This window comes from Mytilus galloprovincialis, chromosome 12 (genome assembly GCF_965363235.1).
Source record: "Mytilus galloprovincialis chromosome 12, xbMytGall1.hap1.1, whole genome shotgun sequence".
NCBI classification, from domain to species: domain Eukaryota; kingdom Metazoa; phylum Mollusca; class Bivalvia; order Mytilida; family Mytilidae; genus Mytilus; species Mytilus galloprovincialis.
Window position 1 is genome coordinate 28,920,039 of NC_134849.1, and position 25,575 is coordinate 28,945,613.

At 32.7% G+C, this 25,575-nt stretch overlaps 2 protein-coding genes across 6 annotated transcripts in view; one reads left to right on the forward strand and one right to left on the reverse strand.

Annotated features, from left to right (window-relative positions):
- Positions 1-25,151, forward strand: part of LOC143055354 (putative oxidoreductase TM_0325) — a 97,527-nt gene extending 72,376 nt beyond the window's left edge. The window contains exons 1-9 of one of the 5 annotated variants that reach the window (XM_076228486.1): positions 10,896-11,037; positions 16,586-16,725; positions 19,740-19,832; positions 20,851-20,989; positions 21,668-21,708; positions 22,127-22,196; positions 22,467-22,503; positions 24,305-24,377; positions 24,863-25,151. In XM_076228486.1, the coding sequence (XP_076084601.1) occupies positions 11,001-11,037; positions 16,586-16,725; positions 19,740-19,832; positions 20,851-20,989; positions 21,668-21,708; positions 22,127-22,196; positions 22,467-22,503; positions 24,305-24,377; positions 24,863-25,015 (783 nt within the window). In that variant the 5' untranslated portion in view covers positions 10,896-11,000 and the 3' untranslated portion in view covers positions 25,016-25,151. Of the gene's footprint in view, positions 1-4,725; positions 4,796-5,293; positions 5,331-7,114; positions 7,187-7,676; positions 7,726-10,895; positions 11,038-16,585; positions 16,726-19,739; positions 19,833-20,850; positions 20,990-21,667; positions 21,709-22,126; positions 22,197-22,466; positions 22,504-24,304; positions 24,378-24,862 lie in introns of those variants that run through there. The other 4 variants (XM_076228487.1, XM_076228491.1, XM_076228490.1 and 1 more) reach the window with 4 other exon arrangements.
- LOC143055362 (uncharacterized) overlaps positions 1-25,575 on the reverse strand; it is a 188,646-nt gene that overhangs the window by 127,551 nt on the left and 35,520 nt on the right. The window lies entirely within an intron of this gene.

Consider the following 25,575-nt stretch of genomic DNA (forward strand, 5'->3'; position numbering starts at 1 on the left):
CCCCTATTTATCATGTATATTTTTGTGTAAGATGCAAAGTTAAGGAACTTTAATTGTTGGAAAGTTATTTAAAATCTGTCCATTTTCTAACTTTGGAAGGTTTTAGAAATGTATTTGTTAAAAAATCACAGCCTTAAACTTATAGTCACTTGAGATATATATCTCAATGGAGCCAAATTATCTTCATATTTGATGTCAATGAATACCACTGTGTGTGCATGTCCTTTTTTTTTGGAGGGGGGGGGGGGGGGATGACTTATTTGGGCAGTGCTCATAGTTTTTCTAGTTGATCATTAAAATTCATTTAAAGCATAAAGACCAACTAAAAGGGCAACAAGCTTATCAAGCACACATGGTACAGATTTTTATTAAACACGCATCAATATACATCATGTACATTAAACAGCAAAACAATATTAATGCAAGATGTCATTCAATAATAACTTTTACTCTTTTATGTATAGGGCAAGAACTATAGAAGATACAGAGAAATTATAAACAGCAGAAATGATAGGCAATTTAAAATTTGCAGAAGCCAACTAAACCTAAATGGCATGAATGGTAAGGCCACTTTTATTAAGCAGTTAAGCTGATTTATGCGAGCACCCTAGATTTATGTTCTACCCAACAAATGCTGAAATATGTGCCACTTTTATTATCTGGCTGGCTATCATGTTATTTATAACTAATTGGGCACTTTTTTCATACTTTTTATTTTGGAATATAAAAAATATTACCATAAAAACGTTAAATGGTCGTCGATTTTCCAAAAAGTTTTGAAGTTGCACATAGGAAGTAATGCTCGATAGAAATCCTTCTATAGTTTATTACCCCCTGTGCTGTGGGCTAAGATGTCAAAGAACAATTGTATGAAATATTTGATCGCTGAAAATCTATAAAGATGAGTCGTTTACATTTCCCAGATGGCAAAAGTCGTAGGGATATTGTTTGTCATCGATACGTATTACATACGTCAGTAGTCTATTAATAAGCTGATATAAGTTGGCGGCAATTTCAAATTGCATAGAAGACGAAATTTACGTACCATTACGTATTAATCATTTTATTCGTTTTTTTTTTCTGATTGAGATTATTTAAATCATCTTTATTCAGTAATCTTTAATGTATGCTCATTAGGGCCCCGCCTTTAGGCGGGTCGCCCTATAGTGATCAGTCTGTCCGTCCGTCCGTCCGTCCGTCCGTAACACTTTAACTTTGTGTCCGCTCCATATCTAGAGAACCATTATGATTTCATACTTTATACTTTACATGTTTATTAACCACCACCAGAGGGCGTGTCATGATGTATGTACAACTTCCTAGGTCAAAAGTCAAGGTCAAAAAACTTTGGTTTCAGTTGACAACCCTGTGTCCTGTGGTGAAGATCGTGTCCACTCTATATCTTGAGAACCGTTGATTTCAAAGTTTATACTTGACATCCATTTTAACCAACACCAGAGGGTGTGTCATGATGTATGTACAACTTCCTAGGTCAAAGGTCAAGGTCAAAAACTTTGGTTTCAGTTGACAACCCCGTGTCCTGTGGTGAAGATCGTGTCCGCTCCACATCTAGATAACCGTTATGATTGTATACTTAATATTTAACATGTTTATTAACCAACACCAGAGGGTGTGTCATGATGTATGTACAACTTCCTAGGTCAAAGGTCAAGGTCAAAATTTTGGTTTCAGTTGACAACCCCGTGTCCTGTGGTGAAGATCGTGTCCGCTCCATATCTAGATAACCGTTATCATTTCAAAGTTTATACTTGACATGTAAACAAACCAACACCAAAGGGTGTGTCATAATTTATGTACAACTTCCTAGGTCAAAGGTCAAGGTCAAAAACTTTGGTTTCAATTGACAACTCCATGTCCTATGGTAAAGATACAATTTTTTAATGCACATTATTCACAGCGGGGCCCACAGAGATGGCTCCCATCTCAATGATATCTAGTTTGTTTTCTTGTTAATATTATTCCGATTTCTAACAAATCACCTTCATGCTTGTCAAATTCAGTTGTTGTTATTGTAGTTTTCTGATTGGTCGATGTCAAAGTCATTTTAAGATTGTTTCGCTTTTGTGTACAATGTAACATAATGCTACACATGCTTTGATTAAGCTCGATGTGGTTCAATAAATATTGTGATGTAAACTTTAACAACTGTTTTCTAAAGGACGGTATTATTTAACTTCAAAGTCGCGTATTTTGTAAAATATTAAGTTCGAATCTATGACGCGTATCACACCGTAATTGTTTTTGATTTACAAGGACTTTTCGATTTCCGGTACAGAAAAATACGACGTTTTTAAATGTTTCTTTTTATAATTTTTCACATTTAAACACTCGTTAAGTGTTATTGAATCAATTCTTTGCGGTTCCTTCAGCAACTTTATGCTGGTAAACGATTTCGTCATGAAAATAATATGAAAAGAAATCGCATGATACGATAAAAAGGTAACGAGTCGACTAACGAGACTCGAGAAACATTCAATATGTTTTCAACAAGTTGAAGTTACAAACAAGTTTTTCTTAATTCTTACTATTACAGTTATTGAAAGTTTAAATAAATGTTTTTTTTTATTATGATATTAGTAATGGAAGACAGTTAAACCGTAATCAACATATTTTAATTCAGTTATAATTTGAGACGTAAAAAAAATTGAGAGTGAAAATGGGGAATGTGTCATAGAGACAATAACCAGATCTTAGAGCAGACAACGGTCGAAGGCTACCAATGGATCTTTAATGCAGGGAGAAACTCCTACACTCAAAGGATTGCTTTTGCTGGCCCCTTAACACAATAACCATGATAACAAAAGTGTAAACTATTTCAACTAGTAGTCACTTGTTCAGGTGGAACTTTTAAACCAGAGGAAGAACAAAGTAACTACAATGTAGTTAATAAGTTCTGGAAAACTTTTCGGCTAGTTAGTTCTTTCCGCCTGGAACTTTACAACTTCGGAACAAAAGAGCATTTACAATAACTTGGACATCATACTAAAATCAGAAGTATACACAAGAAATTAATAAAATTTTAAAAAATGTACAAAACAATTATGAAAAATAAATATGATATACAGCAACAATCATTAGTGGGTTCTCACTATGGACTGGTACATACAGAATGTGGCGGCTTAAACATCTTAACTGGCACAAAACTCTCCCCTAACATAGAACAGTGTATGTGTATAATCTCAGACATTGAATCTTTATAAATATCAATTGGAAATAACTTTTGAAAGTGGTAGGATTGCATAACATAAACATTACTGTACATGCATTATTTGATACTTTAGAAATAGCTGAGAACAATGCCTGAGATAAATGTTTTGACTAATTCTTTACACTACTCATCTGAACGTGGCCAGGTTTACCTTTGAGTTTTTGATTAACTGCCTATAGCACCTTTTGGTGCTTTGATTTTTAAAAAAATTTTTGAACTTGAAAGATGATTATCATGATTACTATAAAAATTAAAAGATGTGGTATATAAAATATGAAAACTATTGATCATGGCTTTGAGAAAGCAATTGTAGGCCTGTGACGACCTTCAATAATGAGAAAATCCGTACCTATAGTCAAAGTAGGCAGCTTTAAAAGGCCCTCAGATGAAAAATTGAAACAATCCAAACTGTAAAACTAATTGCCTAGTTTATAACAAAATAAATTACAAAAAACAAATATGACCAGTATGAAACAACAACAACAACCAATAAATTTTAGTGTCAGACTAAACTGACAAAAACTACAGGCTCTGAACTTTGGACAGGCACAATAGGAATATGGCAAGGTTATATAAAAATAAGATGTGGCATGATTGCCAATAAGACAACTCTCCACCAGACAACCAATGATGTAAATTTCCTGCAAACACAGACTGGACTACTGTAAACCAACTAATTTTTCGCGAATACTTTATTTTGCGTTTTATACTTTCTAGTCTACATCCCAGCTATTTATTTTTTCGCGATTTTCAAGTTTACTTAATGTATTTTAATAAATGAATAAGGAAAGATACATATGAAAAACAGTCCCGACAATTTATATGCACGTTATATTTCTAAATGCGAAAATAAATTGCTTGTGAAAATAAATCGCTCACGAAAATTAGTTGGTTTACAGTAAGCAAGAAATTTATACATTTCCCTTAATTGAAAAGACACAAAGTTAAGTACTAATAGTAACTGACAGGTCAAGTTAAAAATCCATAAAAACTAATGCATGTAAGAAAAAACAGGTTTATGAGCACTCAACCCTACCCTAACTTAGACAGTGGTTTAACAGCTCAACATATATATATATAATATAAAGAACAAACTGCCTCAACTTGAAAGATTAATAAGTGCACAAAATCAACTAATATAAGAACTATAGACAAGAGCATTCACAAGTAAGACAGGAAATATATTTAAAATGTTAATAAACAATACAAAATAAACTTTTATTGCTGTTTCTCTCTCTCCGTTTATAACATTTTATAAGTTTATTTTGTGTATTTATAGGTGATCAGACATCTTGGTTTTCATGATCAATAGGTCATTACTGAAGAGGAAACTTAAAGTTGAAATTTATCTACATAGTGCGCAATTGGATTAATTTGAACTGAAATGTGTGCTTTCCTGCAAAAAAGAAATAGGAAATTTCATCATAATCACATGATGCAAAATTACTATGTAAAATTGAAATGTAAAGAAAAGAAAATGTTTTTATGTTTTTCAGCAACCGGAAGTAGTAGTTTACTGCATGGCAAAAGTAGCTATTGATATGTTTACAAAATGTCTAGCCAAAGGTAAAATATTTTTATTATACAGTAATATTTCTAGAAGAAAACATTGAATGAATTGCCAGTATCGTCAACCAATCAAAATCATTGTAAAATTTTCTGACTTGTAATTGATTGCATTGACTATTTCAAAATAACAAGAATTTTAACAAATTTCTTTTGTGATGGTACAGTGCTTGATATAATTTTTATCTTTTTTCATCTGTCCATTTTTTTCTAATCGAACGTTTGTTTAGATAAGTTGTGCAATAATGTTTTAAACATATGCTTCGTCGGTTGTTTGTCTGTACACCAACTTATTGATCCCTTACGTTCAAAACCATTTTTGACCCCCCCCCCCCCCCCCGCCCTTTCCCCCTTCTTTTACAAAATGTGTTAAGCTCTATATACATGTTCAAAACACTGGATCTCATCTAGAAATATATAATGGGCTTAACTTTATCGACGCATACAGTTAATGAACAAATCATTGAAAAAAATATTGGTTAAATAAATTTCTTTCAGAATTAGGTCCTCACGGTGTAAGAGTGAATGCCATCAAGTAAGTTCTAATTAATGGGTGATGTAGTACCTAGAACGTTGTTACTAAGTACCTTGATTTGTGATCAATAAACAGTTGGTCCCTAAACCTTCAGTGCCAGATGTAGTATTTACAATTATGTTGATATTTGTCAGTTCAAGTTTGTTTACGTTAATCAGCTGTCGGTACTATAAACTGTGTGCATCATCGGATGCAGCGACATAAGTTATGACTTTATCTAGGATTCCCACGATCTGTATTTCTACTTAAATGCTTGTTATATAAACATATATTGCTGTTGATTCTAGTTAGTTTATATTAAACCATGTAACCATAAAGTTGTATGTCTATTCCAAGGTGTCTTGAGCGCGTATACTACACCAGATATTTAAAAAGTATGTAATAGAGTATATGTGATTTCAAAACACAATGCTTTTGCCATTTGCTTTTAATAGGCAGAGACCACAGTTTGTCTTGCATTGTCCTGCATTCTGCAAAAAAATCTAATCTAAAATTGTATAAAATCTGTAATTTGAAACGGGACTTGAGAAGGTTATTTTCAGAACTTTTAAATTGCTTGAAGTGTATTCAATGGCCATTGTATGTTGTCTATCGTCCGACATGACTAGCGAGCTGGTCTGACCTCTTTTTACGGATCAGTGAACAACGTTTTAAAGTTTTCATTTAAGTCATTTTCTCATTTATTATGATTACTTGGTCTATAGAATGGTTGTTATTAGTATTAAGTGCATATGACAGCCTGACAGAGGTCAACTGATCTTTGAAAATGGTCTTTCTCGGCACTATATGTAACACTGATTTTATTCTAAAGAGTTTAATACATAACTGGACAAATATTGCTATTGAGTTACGGGCCTGCATCATGTCGATAATTATATTTTTGCACAACACGATGTCATGGTTTTCTCAGAATGCTTATGACGTCTTCACACTGAATCGTTTGAAGATGCAATGATTAGTCTCTAGTCTTAAAAATATGGTCTATATTTCTTAATTAACATTGGTCTATTAACTAGCTTCAAAATACTCCAGTACGCTTAGATATTTTTTTGTGTCTTTTGAAGTGTTGTTAGTTGTATTCAGCTTTATATCGATCTACTGGTTCAGGCTCTTTCCAACTGATATTTACGTTTGTTCTAATGATGTTCTGTTACCCCAGTGTACAAGTGTCCCAGCTCTCACAAATATGTTTACCCTACCACATTCTGAATGCGCCTGGAAGATGAAAAACTTTCCCCTCCAAGTGTACTACGGTACAGACATGATTTATAGCAATCCTTTCTAAAATTGTCCATTTATAAATTTTGAAATTATAAAGAACTTAAGTTTTCAACTCCCTCAGGCAAAGTTGGCTTTAAATGGATTTGGCTATTTTGTTATGTTATTTTTTGTCATATAGCTCTTCGATTTTTTCGGTTCTTATAAATCCTTGGCTTTCAAATATTTGCGCATTAGCGTTTCCTGATTAAAGTAAATCCAGAAAAGCGTTTCGGACGCATGAAATGTATATAACGTGTTGTTTTCAATTTTATTGCACACGGTACAATTTTAAGGGACATAACGAAAGAAAGATATATAAATTTGATGAAATATGATGACAATAATAAGATTACTATATTATAACAAATGCCGAATGTTGTCATTCTATTTCTTAGTTTTGTTTCTTTTCTGATATATGATTTCTTATATTTGAATATAATCTATTTTTATATTCATTATTAATTTATGTTTTGTTAGTTTATCGTACATGTGTAACTTCATTGTATTCTATTATCAAATTGTAGTCCTAGCTTCATTGATGATACCAATATTCTTCGTAATAGTGCTTTGAAGGCTACAGATGAAGACAAAAGAAGGTTGTATCCACATATTGTTCCGTCAATGAATTATTGAAAGAATCGACCTTGGAGTTGATATTGCTATAATTGACTCTTGAAATAGATATGATTCATTGTCCTGGTTTTGGATGACTTTTAGTCCTTTTTTTGTTGTTTTATTAGTCCTTCAACGTTTGTATCAGTTAATGGGTTTTACATATGTAGGCCTCATGTTTCACAGAAGAGTCATTATTTGTCATAATGCGAATCGTGGGTCAGGTGCATTGAAATTAGTACCGTTAATGTTGTTATTGCAATACCCTCTGAAAAAATGACCTTAACAGATTTTTGGTGATTTGTTTTTGGTCTTTTTTTGATCGAGATGATAACATATATTTTTATTTTTTGCTTCCTAAGCGTTTCGTCTCGAACGTAACTAAAACAGATTATTTCCGAAATTCATGTCAACCAATTTCGATATCTTTGAATCTTGTATTTCAATGTCTAAAATTACCTTTTTTCTTTATAGTATGCAAACAAGTCAGCAAAACAAGCACACCTAAATAGGACTGGAAAACCAGCAGATGTTGTTTCCCTCTTGCTCTTCTTGGGCGTCAGACGAAGCATCGTACATTGCCGGGAGTATCAACAATATCGATGGTGGAAAGCATTTATACCATTGACCAGTATGTACCATCTCTGATTCAATTAAAATAAAAATTGGAATGAGATTTCTTGCTATTAAATATTAATTGTATGGTCTTGTTAATAGACCATCGAAGATTTAGTCCCAACAATTCAAAAACAAAAAGGGCAAATGCCAGGGTCTTTTATAGCCGACTTTACATTATATGGTTTTCTTATTGTTGAAGGTTGAAATAACGCTACACAAACATATACAGTGGAGTATTGCGAATGATGAACGGAATAATTATGAGATCTGCAATGAACAATTGCACCCCGACCTGTATCCTCCCAATTGCCTTTTACCAACATTGCAAATGTAAGTTTAGAAATGCATTCTGGTAGAACAACAAGAGTGCACACGCTGAAATATCTCGCCTGCTTTACTGACCACTGATTTTATTTTAATAGTCCTCAATATAAAGTTTTAATACAAATATCACATAAACTTAACAGGATCGAAAAAATGAGGTCAAGGTCAGATGAACCCTGCCAGACAGACATGTACACCTTACAATCATTCAATACGTCAAATATAATTGACCTATCGCATATAGTATCTTAGAAACAAACTTAACCAAAAAAACTTAACATTGACCAATGAACCACGAAAATGAGGTCATTGTAAGATGATATCTGTCAGACAGACATATACACCTTACAATCGTTACATACATAAACTATAGTTAACCTATTGCGTATAGTTTAAAAAACCCAGACCAAAACACAAAAACTTAACATTGAGCAATGAACCGTGAATATGAGGTCAAGGTCAAATAAATCTGCCAGACTGACATGAATATCGTAAAATATTTCTATATACCAAATATAGTTGACATATTGCATACAGTATTAGAAAAACAGACAAAAACATAAAAACTTAACTTTAACCACTGAACCATGAAAAGAGATCAAGTTCAAATGACACCTGCCAGTTGGACATGTACACCTTACAATCATTCCGTACACCAAATATAGTAGACCTATTGCTCATAGTATCCGCGATATGGACTTAACCACGAAAATTTAACCTTGTTAACTGATTCATGAAATGAGGTCAAGGTAAAGTAAAAACTGTCTGACAGGCATGAGTACATTGCAAGGTACGCACATACCAAATATAGTTATCATATTACTCATTATAAGAGAGAAATGAACATTACAATGAATTTGAACTCTTTTCAAGTAGTCACTGAACCATGAAAATGAGGTCAAGGACAATAAACATATGACAGACAGAAATCTCATAACATAAGGCATCTGTATACAAAGTATGAAGTATCCAGGTCTTCTACCTTCTGAAATAGTAAGTTTTTAAGAGGTTAGTTAGTGCCGCCGCATCCGCCGTCAGATCAATATCCCTATATCTCACTTTCTGCGACAAAAAAGTAGAAATTTTATCAAAGGTTTCCTTAATAGTTGGTTGTCATGAGAATGGATGAAATATTTGCCACTGGAGGTTATCCAAACAGTAACCAATCAATTATAATGGTATTTCAGTTCAATCAGGAAACTTTATACACAGATTTACTTCAAAAGCGACGAGACGATCTTCTGTCATTATTGTTCATTTTCTTTTGTTTTGTACCATGTTTATGTATATTTCCTATTTCCTATATCAGGTCATGATGGTTTTCGTCACCACTAATGATAATAATTAAAACCTTCACTAAATTCTTTGTTAGATAAACAGAGTTGGTTGGCAGTTTTGCTTTTTCTGTATAACTCTTATTTCGAACTGGATATCACATCCTTAATGTTACTGTAATGTCCTAACTCTGTCGATACTTATATTTTGGCATTGCGCAAGGTTAATATTTTTTTTATCAGACAGTTAGCGGCGTCTTTACACTTAGTTCGTTGAACTTGTACTGATGGGTATTTGAGTCTGGGTACACTGACAAATTTTAATTACGTGAATATCACATAAATCTCACATGGAATTGACCTCAAACGAGCTTATGTATACGTGAAACTCTCGTGAACATTTTCACGTGAATTTCACACAAAAAACTAGCACTTTTTAAGATTTTAGTAAAATTTGAAAATTTAGATGTTATTTGAATAAGTTTACTTTGAAAATTCACGTGAAAAAAAAAATCCTGTGATTTTCATGTTAAATTCACGTGAGATTCACGTGAGTGAAATTTCCCTGTGTTAACATCATGATGGTTTATTTATAAGTTGAAATTTAATTTAACATAGCTTTCAGTGACTGCGAACACTCTTTAATCGGTACTTTGTTTTATTTTTTCTATTCATTTTGTTCCGATCCTTCAGTCAAACCCTTTCAACTTATTTCATAGTTTGTTCTTATGTTGTACTGTTAAACTTATGTCCTAGGTTACGAGAGGATTTTTTTATCCCGTCAAATCTTTATATGTCTACATGTTCCAAGTCAGGAGCCTGCCATTCATTGATTGTCATTGAATGGCGTCTGCCATATTTGTTTTTCGTCTATTGTTTATCGCATTAATTAGTCTGTTGATTTTTTCTTTTAAATTGTTTCACATTTGTCACACCGACCTTTCTAGTTTAATATATTGTACGGGTTTTGCTCATTGTTGAAGGCCATACAATGACCTGTATTGGTCTAGTGTGCATAGTTTTCTTATTGGCAATCACATCATTGTGTTTGCTTAAAGTCCAATGGCAAATATTTCATGAGGTACTAGCTCCACGTCCGGTATCAAGATTTATGAGATATGAGGTTCTATTCTATATACAGCTCCAATTTTGGTATCAAGATTAATTACTGCAGAGGTTTTAGCATCACTTCCGCGGTATCAATATTTATTACAACAGAGTTTCTAGTGTTATGTCTGGTAACAAGATTTATTACAGAAGAGGTTGTAGCTTCACGTTCGGGGTCAAAATTAATTACTGAAGAGGTTCTAGCTCCACGTCTGGTAGCAAAACCTATTACAAAAGATATTCTTACGAGCCATTGTATATTTATACACGCACTGTGTTCCCGTTAAATGGCTCCTTAATATTGACAAAATAAAAATAAAGGTCAGTGTCATTTAAGTATGTTTTCTCTATATATAGTAACATCGATGTAAAAACGTGTGCATGGTGTATCACATGATACGTTATCTAGATGTAAGGACAAGGTAGTCTTTTTAAGATCTTTTGTATTATCCCGGATAATTTCTGACCGTAAAACATGGCTTACTTCAAAGAAAAAGTTGTCCTTGTAACAGGTAGGAATCATGTTCTGCTATCCGTCTAAACTCTAACTAATATGGAGACATTCATATGTCATAGTTTTCTATAACATGTGAAAATTATCAAATTTGCTGTATATTATATAATGCATAATTATGTGTATAATTTTTTTCATAGTAATAGATTACTTAACCGAGAGACGTCCTTGGCGATAATGATTACCTTTTCATAAAAATTCAAGGAGACATCACTTCAAAATCATGCGGAAATTTGATTCTAGTTTAGTTACATATGTTACAAACATTATGATTTTACCTCTTTTGAAAAAGCAGAACACTCGTTTTATATTAGAATTGAGGGTACGGATGGGTGGGGGTGGGGGGGGGGGGTGTTACAGAATAGAGAATAATAGGGGGAAAATATAAAGAACAGAGAAAAATGGGCCAAAAAACTAAAGAATACAGAATAACCAGAGGCTAAAATATAAAAATAGAGATTAATGATGAAAAAATATAAAGAATATAGCAAAATGGCCTAAAAATGATAAAACCCCCAACTAGACCCTCAAATATTGTACGACTGGAGATTCCTGAGATTGTTATATCTCACCCTGAATTTAAATATATCGCTGGTTTCCGATGTAGTTGTTAGCCGCTGATATGAGTGATTCAACGTGTGTCCCGGTTTTATGTTTATGAAAAACTGCATTAGTCAAGACATGACCTTAAACAAAACATAATCAGAATATTTATATCTTTTGTTATTTTTTTCTGTTATGTGAGTCATTTCAAAAGATATAAGACATTTTATTTCACTAAAGCCCCCACATGGGGTATGTTAGTACAACATTAACAATAAAAGTGTGAACATAGTAACATTAGAACAACATGGTTAACAAAGGTGCTATAATATATAATGAATACTGATATTTGACAAAAAGTACAAATTATAGTAACATGATGAAGCACATTACTTTTTGTATTAAAAGATTGAAATAACACTTTTGCAAAATATCAAATGAATTAAAAGACGGAGATATGGGGTACATGTCAATAAAACAGCAACTAAACTGCACAAATAACCCAAGGACAACTAATAAGTCTAGAAAGCCTAGCGGTATTCAAGTAGATATAAGAAGATCTGGTATGAGTGCCAATGAAACAACTCTCCATCCAAGTCAAAATTTATAAAAGTAAACCATTATAGGTCAAAGTACGGTCTTCAACACGAAGACTTGGCTGCATTTGTGTATCTGACTATAACGATTTCAGTTTTGTTTCTAGCAATCTGAATTTTTGAAGTGAAAATGATATGGCGTGTTGTCAAATTTTACTTTCTTCTCAAATGGGAGTCATTTTACAGGCAAATGAACTAGTTTTTGTGTGTAATTTTCATTGATTAAACATCATTTCCATTTCTGGTGGCGAATCAATATCTGTTCTTTTCCATACTAAATCGTAATGTAACACTATACAAACAATATAACGGTGGAGTTTTGCGAATGATGAACGGAAAAATTATAAGATTTGCAATGAACATTGCGCTGCCCGACCTGTATCCTCACAATTGACCGTTACCAACATTGTTTGTTTAAATAAAGATTAAGACTCCTTCTGATAGAACAAATAAAAAGCTGCGTCATGAGCGCATGATAAGCCCGTCGATTTTTCAAAGAATAAAGTTCCATAACTACTCAATGTCACATCAGAAATTTATAAAAAAAAACTAAAGGGATTTTATTTTAATAGATTTAAACCAGTCATCACTGCTCAAAGTGCTTTTGAGTTATTGTTAACTTGAAAATCCCCCTTTTTTAATAAATGAAACCCCATACCTCGGAAACGTAAAATCTAAAATTTCTAAAATCGAAAGGAAGATCACGTCAATAGATATCAATAATTCACCAAAGTGTCAGGAAAACTCCTCAACGTATTTTTGAGTTATTGTCCGAAAACTGGAAAATCCCCCTTTTTAAATGAATAATACTCCATAACGGACGGATGCGTACGGAAAAGTGTATACCATATTACGTCCCGTAAACGGGCGTATACAAACTAGTAATTTTATTACGGTTCGATTAACAGTTGGTCTTCGTGAGTATGAATGAAATATTTGCCACTGGAGGTTATCCAAACTTCTTCTACATCTACTTCTACTTTTACCTGGTTTGTGACCACCGTCATCAGGTTGACTATTCTGTCACTATTGGGTGTGCGCAAAAATAAATTATGAAATACAATGACAAAAAGGGTGCTATACAATTATTTACCAGTGGTGATTAAAAACAGGGGCTATTTATTTATTTGTTAGTCAGGAGCCAATGATCAACTATTATGGTATTTCAGTTCACTTAGGAAACTTTATACACAGATTTACTTCAAATGCGACGAGACGATCTTCTGTCATTATTGTTCATTTTCCTTTGTTTTGTACCATATTTATATATATTTCCTATTTCCTATATAAGGTCATGATGGTTTTTGTCACCACTAGTTATAATAATTAAAACCTTCACTAAATTCTTTTTTACATATAAAGATTTGGTTGGAAGTTTTGCTTTATCTGTATAACTCTTATTTCGAACTGGATATCACATCCTTATTTTTACTGTAATGTCCTAACTCTGTCGATACTTATATTTTGGCATTGCGCAAAGTGAATATGTTTTTCTCAGACAGTTAGTGGCGTCTTTACACTAAGTTCGTTGAACTTGTACTGATGGGTATTTTAGTCTTGGTAGTCAGACAAATTATACTCACGTAAATTTCACATAAATCTTACATGGCATTCACCTCAAACGAGCTTAAACGTGAAATTCGCGCGATAATTTCCAGGTGAAATTCACCCAATAAAAAAAAAAAACATTTTTCATCATTTTTATATAATCTGAAGATTCAGAAGATGTATGAATAACCGTACTTTGAAAATTCACGTGAAAAAAATTTTCCTGTGATTTCCATGTTAAATTCACCTGAATTTCACGTGAGAAACACGTGAGTGAAATTTCCCTGTGTTAACATCATGATGGTTTATTTATAAGTTGACGTTTGTTTTCAAGTAGCTTTCAGCGACTGAGAGCACTCTTTAATCGGTACTTTGTTTTATTTTTACTATTTGTTTCGTGCCGATCTTTCAGTCAAACCTTTTCAAATAAATTTTTAGTTTGTTATTATGTTGTACTGTTACACTTATTTTCAAGGTTACGAGAGGATTGTTTGATCCCGTTTAATTCTTTATGTGTCTACATGTCCCAAGTCAGGAGCCTGAAATACGTTGATTGCTATTGAATGGTAACTGCCAGATTTGTTTTTCGTCTATTGTTTATAGCATCATTCAGGCCGTTGCTTTTCTCTTTTGAATTGTTATACATTTGTCATACCAGGGCCTTTCTAGTTTAATATATGGTACGGGTTTTGCTCATTGTTGAAGGTAGTACAATGACCTATATTGGCCAAGTATGGATAGTTTTCTTATTGGCAATCACATCAAATCTTATCGTTATAAAATGTATCAAGTATATTGAGTGGTTGATTGTGTTTGCCCCAAGTTTAATTACAACTATTTCATGAGGTTCTAGCTCTACGTCAGGTATCAAGATTTAAGACACAGGAGGTTATATATGCAGCTCCAAGTTTGGTAAAAAAAAATAATTACGGCAGAGATTTTAGCATCACTTCCGCGGTATCAATATTTATTACAATAGAGGTTCTAGTGCTATGTCTGGTAACAAGAGTATTACAGAAGAGGTTATTGCTCAACGATCGGTATCAAAATTAATTACAGAAGAGGTTATAGCTGAAAGTCTGGTAACAAATCTTATTACAGAAGGTATTCTTACGAGCCATGGTATATTTATACACGCACTGTTAAATTGCTACTTTATATTGACAAGTCGGCGTTTTCTCTATGTTTAGTAACGTGTGCAAGGAGTACATGGTTTATTATATAATATGTTATGAAGTTGTTAGGTCATGGTAATCGTGCTTTTTTGATGTTTTGTATTATCTCGTATATTTTTTCGACCGACATTTTTCAGTTTAAAACAGAATGATTCGAATACTATATATATTTTTTCACTTTTCATTTTTTTTATACAAAAGAAAAAATGTGGAAAATTAGAGCTGTGCTATTCAGGAGTTACCATTTTTAGATTGTTTAGCATTAAATAGTTAAATGGTGTATTTTTCAGTCATTTATTACTTCACACTCTAATCTGACTCTGTTGAGAAAAATAAATTAAAGGAGTAATTAAAAAAAAATTGTTGAACAACTTTGTAATTTTCTAACACTCAGTCATAAACTACAATAGTCTTGGCCTTATAAAGTACGTTTAAATTTAAAACATGGCTAACTACAGAGAAAAAGTTGTCTTTGTAACAGGTAGGAATATATCATGTTCTGCTATCCGTTTTACTAATACAGAAGTCATATGGCGTAGTTTTGTTTTATGACATTTGAAAATTATTAAATTTGCTGTGTATTGTATAATGCAATTGTCTATGTATTTTTTCATTGTAATATATTTCTTCCAGACTGAGCGAGAGACGATCTTGGCGATAATGGTTACCTTGACATAAAAATTCATGGAGACACATTCAAAATCACGCGGGAAATTTAATTCTGTGACTCTAGTTTAGTTACAATTGTTCTCTTATTGTGTGATGCCTTATCACTAGATATGATTACAAACGAATTTAACAGGAGCAACACGACAGATGTTACTAGCAGAACAGGACATGTTGACATTTTCTGATAACCTGAGATGACCCTCGGATTTTTGCTGTTCGCGATGCTTAATATTTAGTTTCTGTGTAGTGTACTTTTTAATTGGTTGTTTGTCTATTTGTCTTTTTCTTTTTACTATGTTACCTTCTGTATGTCTTCTGCTTCATGATTTGTTTTAAGGATGTTCGCTCCTCTGTTTCAAAATAACAAGCTTTTTGAAAGACTGTTATAAATTGATAGTATATAAATGAAGAAACTAAAAAAGCAGAAAAAAATGAAGGGTCCGTGTGTTTGTTTTCGAGATACAAGCCATTGAAAATTTGGTTGGAAATGATTCTCTCTAGATTTTTCATACATTTAACATTGGCACCTTTTTTTTTCAAAAACAATGAAAAAAGAATAAGGATTTTATTAGATTTTCAAATATGGCTTTTTAAACTAGATGTCATAAAATTATGAAAAGAAAAGTAGGGGTTAGCGGGCCAATTTTTTTAATGGCACTACATGGATAAAACCAGAGGATTCGGAATATCTGGCAAAAAATCAAAAACAAGAGGTGCGAACATCCTTAAACTGTCAATTAATTTGTTGTAGACTTTTTGCCCTTGAATTGACACAAAGGTACTCTGTGAATTGGGACATCAGTGAAAATAAGAAAAAAATACGCCCTCCCGCAATTATTGTTCTTTTACAACATGCAGAGCTAATTGGCGGATCCCCCTTATTCGATTTATTGATTTCTATTTTTTATTTTTTTTAAATTATGTGAACGTTTCATGGTGTTCCGGCCGTTGCAACATTCAGTTTTCAAAATGGCTGGTTCCGCACCTGGATATTGTGTTTATATTGATCTTTCAGGAGCAAGTTCTGGTATAGGAGAAGCCACCGCTATTAAGTTAGCAGAACATGGTGCCAGATTATTTTTAGTGGCTCTTGAAGAGGATAAATTGCAAATTGTACAACAAAAATGCAAGGAAAAGGGTTTAGTGGAAGAAAAAGTAAGCTATTTAAATGTTGATGTGATTATAATTTTTCCGCTTATTTATCAAGATCATCATAACAATGTTTTAACATGTATACTCAATCTTGTTTTCTAGTGTTTCATAGGCTTACATTGAAATACCTGGATTGAATGATGAATGAATTACCTTTAAACGTCCAGTGGCAAATGCTTCACGCATACTAGGACGAGAAGATGTCAATGTGTTACGAACATGAACCCTGCTTAGTTCTTTACCGACACGCTATAAAATATAGAAATAAGAATGTGTGGTATGCTTGCCAATGAGACAAGTCTCCACAACAGACCAAATGACACAGACATTAACAACTATAGGTCACCGTACGGCCTTCAACAATGAGCAAAACCCATACCGTATTGTCGCTAGCTTGCAAGATAACAGTGCTTATGAATATATATTACCATACCTGGACATGTTATTCAGAATCCGAGCCGACCATGCGGTCTTTGACGTACGCTTTAATGATGTGTGCCTATTTTTTTATTTGATCATTCCTTGAATCGAACCCGCAAACTCTCGCACTCGAGGCCAGAATGCTACCACGAAATTTTTGTAATTACTCTTTTTTTCATTAAAATACATGTAGGATGAAATATAATAATTAGCATATATATATTATAAAGACATTTGAATGAGGGTCTGATTGGGTTTTACAGAGTAGAGAATAATGAGCAAAATCTACAGCAAAATGGGGGTCTGGATGGGTTTTACAGAGTAGAGAATAACTAGCCAAATCTACAAAAAAATGGGGGTCTGGATGGGTTTTACAGAGTAGAAAATATGAGCCAAAATGAATATTCTGCAGCACAAAGCAGGAATCAATCGTGTACAAAAGTGAAAATAATAAAAAAAAAAAAACAAGCGCAGCAGCAGATGAAAATGAAACGTAAATCTGAAAAAAAAAAATCCTGCTCACCCCCTTCCCCTTATCCCCACTTTCCCCCAAAAACGGTATCAAATAGTCGTCCCGTTATCAAAGATTACATTGTTTACCAAACCAAGTTTTGTGAAAGTTCGGTTTCATAGTTACAAAAATATCAACTCATTCAATACATACTATACATGTATAAACACGTGCAAAGTGTTAAGAATTGTTAGATACTGTATTGTAGATAGATATAGGAAGATGTGGTATGAGTGCCAATGAGACATCTCTCCATCCAAGTCAAAATTTATAAAAGTAAACCATTATAGGTCAAAGTACGGTCTTCAACACGGAGCCTTGGCTCATACCGAACAGCAAGCTATAAAGGGTCAAAAAAATTACTAGTGTAAAACCATTTAAACGGGAAAACCAACGATCTAATTTATATAAAAAATGTAGAGTTCACTTGATAAATACAGTGTTAAAGGGGCATGCATTAGCTGTCAAATTCATGTTTACCGAATTGAATCAAATTCTCATATTTGATTTATAATCTACTAAAAGGTATATCGAACTAAAACAAAAGGTCTAAAGTGAAGAATTAACAATGGACTCGACAAAATGTATCCGCATTGCGGGTGTATTTTAGCCTAGACGCCATCTAATTAACCATCGAGGTCACCTCCGAAGACTGCAGACGATCATATAACCCGATATCAACATAAATATAGATATAAATAGATAGCGAAACGTGCAATTGGATTTTTCTAGGTCTATTTTATTTTATTTTATAGGTTAAACAAATATGTTAATCATCGTTTTTACCTGTATAAGAATGAGATATTGTGGATCGAATCAGTCAACCAAATGGTTTACCATTCTTTCACTTTCAATGTTGGCATTGTTTTCCTTTTGATAGCCGAACACGCCTAGTTCATGCGTAACCCAACTCTAACTAATGGGTTAAATAGAAGGTCACATGAATACGGTTTCAATGAGGTCGAATCATTCACTTGCATGTGAATAATTCATCAGCGATGTTTCTTTACTCATTTTGACAAAATTGAACCAAACTGGCTGCTAAAAGCGAATTATTATTTCAAATATCAAATTTTAATTGACTGGTGTAAGAAATCATGTTATATAGATAGTATTAACGAAGTTTGTGAAATTCGACTCATTACAATGTGTGTAGAAAGCCTTACTTCTGCGCACAACTTTTTAATGTATTTGAGCACATTCGTTGAACAAAATAACAGCGGTAAATGTTAGCTTAGTATCAGGAAATAGGGTTTTCATGTATCCGAAAATACGTCAAATAGTGTTTAAAATGACGAATTAACTTGTTAGCTTATATCATGTATATGTAACACATTGTATATACCCTTGTTCATTTAGTTAACGCCTTCTTGCTGGGCACCTACCACACGATGGAAGCGGGGTTTTTAGCAGGAAACGGTCGTTTGTTTTGTTATTATCCAGTAAAACGAATCCTAAGTACTAAAAAAAACAAACACTAAATCTCAACCTGAAAAGCCTGTTCATGTGTTCTTGCTGAATATTGGTAGCTCTTAACTTTTAGAAAATGACTACGAACCCTGTTTCCATTCAGATATCCTTAGAATTGCATCATCAAGTACTCAATTGTCCATGTGTGTTTCCCTGTGATTTGTTTCTGATAAACGAACCTTTATGTTAACTTTCCAAAAGTGACTTAATTTATGATTTTTTTCTCTCTTTTTTTCTCAAAGTTGGCTTCATATTTCCATGAATGGTCTATATTCATTACAGTTTACTTGTGCGACTTGTAAAATGAATATGCGCAAATGTAATAAAATCTTGTGCGCAATCTAAAACAAAAATGTAAATCCCTAATGCGCCCAAATGTAATGCGCACGTGAAATTTTGTGCATTCCATTTTATAGGAATTTTAAATAATACTGGTTGTTTTCGATGAGTTAATTGTTTTTTTACTCTGGTTGTTTTAACAAATTTACCATGTTGTCCTGATTTAGTTTGTGAGTAGGTAAGTCAAATTTATTCATATTGAAAATAACCCTTTTTACTATAAGAACTGATAAATTATCACAATTAATATATACACATGATTATATTTTCTTCTTAGATAGGGTATTGCAGTGGTGACTTATCTCAATCTGCCTTCAGGGAAGAAATTGTAAAGAACCTGATACAGAAATTTGGAAGATTGGATATATTGGTTTGTTTTATATAATTAAATATACCTTTTTGTGCACCATTATAAAAGAAAATATGATGTAACCACCAAAGAAGCCGCGACCCAACAAATCTAAGTCAACATCCAGTTAATATTCGGTCCACAGATACAAACATTCATCATTTGTATATGACATAGTGCTAACATTGGAAATGATAACTTTCCAAATTAAAGTTTTGTATGCGGAACGTATCAAATTGTTCCAAAATGTTTATCATTAATCGTCTAGACACAGTTTGAGAGAATACGATTTGGAATCGACATGTACTACATGTAACCAAACTCCTGTCACATAAATAAAAATCTTAATTCCCATCATTTTCAACGACAAACTTTTACTTAGAACAAGAAATTGTGATCTCACGGTATGTTCTCACAGTATTTATAACAATTGGAAGTAATTCAGGCAAATATTTTACATGCAGAACGTTTTCACCTATTCCGGATCCTTTATATAAATATAATCATATTTTATAATGATTTATCATTCACGACGTCTTGAACGAATGATACATGATAAAGTAAAGCTTAGCTATAGTTCAATAGTAGCATCAGGACCGAAAACTTTTGTTTCTCTAAAAGAAAGTCATAATGAGAGATTAAATATTTTGTAGATTTTTACTATTTCAGAATCTGTATTTATATAGAGGTGTTATCATTTATCGGCAAAACGTTCAAGTTTTGGCAATCAAACCAAAAAAATACAAAATAGTACAGCAATTCATTTTGCCATACATAAGCAGTGATAAAGTATCAACTTGATAGCAGAAGAATAGACGCAATTAAGTTTTCATTGCAAAACATAACAATAAAACATTTGCTGAAAATGTAACTGCATCTAGTAAATTTTATCAATTGAAAACAGATTGCTCTCATAGAATAAGAGAAAAGATAAAATAATTATTCATTACTATGCAAATAAGATATAAGTAGTCCAAAATCTTTGTAACGCCACTCAGATATGAGAAGACTACATCTCATATATGCACATACGTTTCAGGCTGATATTGCAGGCTCTGTTTTGTTTGCAAATGTAAGCGAAACCAAGGAAGAGGATTACGACAGATACGTCAGTGTGAACCAGAAGGCGAAATTGTTCTTGGCACAATTATGCTTGCCATATCTCAAAGAAACAAAAGGTTTGTTAGTATGAGGGAAAACTAAATTCTTTCTGTCACAACTATGGTTCTCTCATCTCAAAAAAACAAAATATCTGTTAGTATAAGAGAAAACTAAGTTCTTACTGGCACAACTATGCTTGCCTCAACTCATAGAAACAAAAGGTTTGTTAGTATGAAGAAAATCTAAATTCTTTCTTGCACAACTATGCTTCTCTTATCTCAAAGAAACAAAAGGTTTGTCAGCATAAGGGAAAACTAAATTCTTGCTGTCACAACTATGCTTGCCTCATCTAAAAAACAAAAGGTCTGTTGGTAGGAGGGGGAAAATATAGGGAATGGTACTTTTAATTGAAGTTTACATGTTTGCTAATTACCAGGCGGAAGGGAAACTATACAATTGAAGAGACGACGTGACAATGGAATTGGCTATAACAAATTAAATATTTAAAAGCAAAAGAGGCAGAATTAAATATTGGCGCATTTTCATATTTTCAGGAGAAGGCAACAAAAATTGTTAAGATACATTGTAGGGTTACTTTCATGTTAATTGCACCAAAAGTTAAGATGAAAATACATTTTTAATAACAAATATGGAATATAGCATGTATATGTAAACAGTTATGTAAACCAATTCGCCTCTTTTTGATACATACAATCATAAAACATACTTTTAAGTAATTAAAATTTCCAATGTAGGTAATATAATCTACATGTCAAGTATCGATTCCACAATGCCGGTAAGTATTATTAATTTATAATTTAGTAGTTTATGTATTCTTCAAATCTGGCCTTATCAAAATAAAAATGAAATCGTACAGTTCCGTTCGAACACCGTGATAATTGAAACGGCACCCGACAACACAACAAAAACATCCATATGTCAATATACCGTCTTCAACAATAATGTGTATGCTGTTTAAATACCATCTGAAGAGGAAAAGAGTTTTCTTGGGAAGTTAACCATATATTTAAAAGATAAAAAGAAAGCCACAAATGTTTTAAATCATAGAATCCATCATAAAAGCACATTTGGAATGTATTACATATTTCACTCCCTAGTAACTTCGTTACTTAAATTGTAATTTAAATTTGTAACGCAAAATTACTATGCAAAATTGAAATGTAAAGAAAAAAAAATGTTTTTATGTTTTTCAGCAACCGGAAGTAGTAGTTTACTGCATGGCAAAAGTAGCTACTGATATGCTTACAAAATGTCTAGCCAAAGGTAAAAGATATTTATAATACAGTAATATTTCTAGATGAATAATTTAAAGGAATTGCCGAATTTCTTTTGTGATGGTACAGTGCTTGATATCATTTTTATCTTTTTTCATCTGTCCATTTTTTTCTAATCTAACGTTTATTTAAATAAGTTTGCAATAATGTTCAAAACACTGTATCTTATCTAGAAAATATAATGGGCTTAACTTTATCGACGCATACAGTTAATGAACAAATCATTGAAAAAAATATTGATTAAATAAATTTCTTTCAGAATTAGGTCCTCACGGTGTAAGAGTGAATGCAATCAAGTAAGTTCTAATTAGTGGGTGATGTAGTACCAAGAACGTTGTCACTAAGTACCTTGATTTGAAATCAATAAACAGTTGGTCCCTAAACCTTCAGTGCCAGATGTAGTATTTCTACTTATGTTGATATTTGTCAATTCAAGTTTGTTTACGTTAATCAACTGTCGGTACTATAAACTGTGTGCATCATCGGATGCAGTGACATAAGTTATGACTTGCTGTTGATTCTAGTTAGTTTATATTAAACCATGTAACCATAAAGTTGTATGTCTATTCCAAGGTGTCTTGAGCGCGTATACTACACCAGATATTTAAAAAATATGTAATAGAGTACATGTGATTTCAAAACATTATGCTTTTGCCATTTGCTCTTAATAGGCAGAGACTACAGTTTGTCTTGCATTGTCCTGCATTCTGCAAAGAAATCTTATAAAAATTGTATAATATCTGTAATTTGAAACTAGACTTCAGAAGATTATTTTCAGAACTTTTTAATTGCTTGAAGTGTATTCAATGGCGAATGGCCAATGTATGGTGTCTGTCCGTCCGACATGACCAGCGAGCTGGTCTCACCTCTTTTTACGAATCTGTGAACAACGTTTTAAAGTTTTCATTTAACATGTTTAAGTCAGTTTCTCATTTATAATGATTAATGATCCATCGGTACTTGGTCTATAGAATGGTTGTTACAAGTATTAGGTGCACATGACAGCCTGACAGAGGTCAACTGATCTTTGAAAATGGTCTTTCTCGGCACTATATGTAACACTGATTTTATTCTAAAGAGTTTAATAGATAACTGGACAAATATTGCTATTGAGTTATGGGCCTGCATCATGTCGATAATTATATTTTTGAACAACACGATGTCATGGTTTTCTCCGAATGCTTATGACGTCTTCACACGTAATCATTTGAAGATGCAATGATAAGTCTTTAGTCTAAAAAAAACAAGGTCTAAATTTATTAATCAACATTGGTCTATTAACTAGCTTCAAATTACCCCAGTACTCTGGTTCTATGTGTCTTTTGACATACTGTTTGTTACATTCAGCTTTATACCGATTTACTGAGTCAGGCTCTTTCCAACTGATATTAACGTTTATTCTAATGATGTTCTGTTACCCCAGTGTCCCAGCTCATACAAATATGTTAACCCCACCACATTCTGAATGCACCTGGAAGATGAAAAACTTTCCCCTCCAAGTTTGCAGAAGTTATATTATTAAGGGAGATAACGAAAGAAAGATATTTAAATTTGATTAAGAATTGACTGCTTCTTTTTGTAGATTTATTGGGGTGTAAAAGCGTTGACCGCGGTAAATTTTGTATGAAGTGCGAGGGCGCTTTATTCTAAAAATGTGCGAACGGACAACGCTTTAACAACCCTATAAAATTACTAAAATAAGCATTCAATACTTATAATTACATTTTTGTTGCTAGGATTATGAAAACACGATTCTACCAAGTTTTTCTTTTATTTACCTGTGCACTTTATTGTGGAAGCTCGTGTCATCAAGAATGTTACATTTCATTTTGTAATGAAGGTTAATTTCAGAATGTCGCGAGATTGCTGTTAGCCAATCAAAATAACGTATTATAATGAAACATACAAGTAATGTAATTATTTCAATATGATGACAATAATAAAATTACTATTGTAGCAAATGCCAACTTTTGTCATTCTATTTCTTAGTTTTGTTTCTTTTCTAATATGCTTTCGTATATGTAAATATAATCTATTTTAATATTCATTATTCATTTTGTTTAGTTAGTTTATCGTACATGTGTTACTTTATTATAGTCCTGGCTTCATTGATGATACAAATATGCTTCGTAATAGTTCTAGGAAGTTTACAGAAGAAGACGAAAAGAAGGTTGTATACACATATTGTTCCGTCAATAAATTATGAATAGATTCGACCTTGAAGTCAGTATCGCTGTAATTCACTCTTAACATAGATATGATTCTTTGTCCAGTTTTTGGATGACTTTTTTTTGGGGGGGGTTAGCCCTTCAACGTTTGTATTAGGTGTTTGGTTTTTACATATGTAGGCCTTATGTTTCACTGAAGAGACACACGTTGTCAAAATACGAATATGGTGTCAGGTGCATTGTAACTAGTACCGTAAATGTTGTTTTTGCAATACCCTATAAAAAAAAATATGACATAAACGGAAATTTTGTGTTTTGCCTTTTTCTTTTTTTGATCGATTTGCGAACAAATATTTTAGATTTTGGCTTTCAAAGCATTTCGTCTCGAACGTACCAGATGCAGATTATTTCCGAAATTCATGTAAACCAATTTCGATATCTTTGCATCTTGCATTTCAATGTCTAAAATTACTTTTTTTCTTTATAGTTTGCAGACAAGTTTGCAAATCTGGCACACCTAAAGAGGGCCGGAAAACCAGCAGATGTTGTTTCCCTCTTGCTCTTCTTGGCGTCAGATGAAGCATCGTACATTACCGGGAGTATCAACAATATCGATGGTGGATATCATTTATATCCTTGATCAATATTCTTCCATCTCTGATATAATTCAGATTTCAGACTTTTAGTGTAATTAATAGCCATTATAATTTCAGTCTTTATTTTGTCATTCCCTGATTAAAAGATGCATCATTTTTAAAATAAAAATTGGAATGAGATTTCTTGCTTTTTAATATTAATTGTATGTTCTTGTTAATAGACCCTCGAACATTAAGACCCAATAATTCAAAAACAAAAAAGGACGAATGTCAGGGCCTTTTATAGCCTACTATACTGTATATGTTTTTCTTATTGTTGAAGGTTGCAATACAGTTGACAACATAATGCTTATTGTGACTTCTTTGCCATGTTAGATTTTCGTTTATAGTTTTTAGAAAAGACCAGATCGTTAGTTTTCTCTCTTGAATTGTGTCACATTTTGTCAAGCTTATTAATTGGTATTGGTTTTGCTCTTTGTTGAAGGTCGTACGGTATCATACAGCTTATAATCAAACAAAATCTCAAACAAAATCTCCTTACCTTTATAAGTAGACTTTTAAAATGACTAGTTTTCTTGTTGTGACTAAAGGCACTTGTAGGATG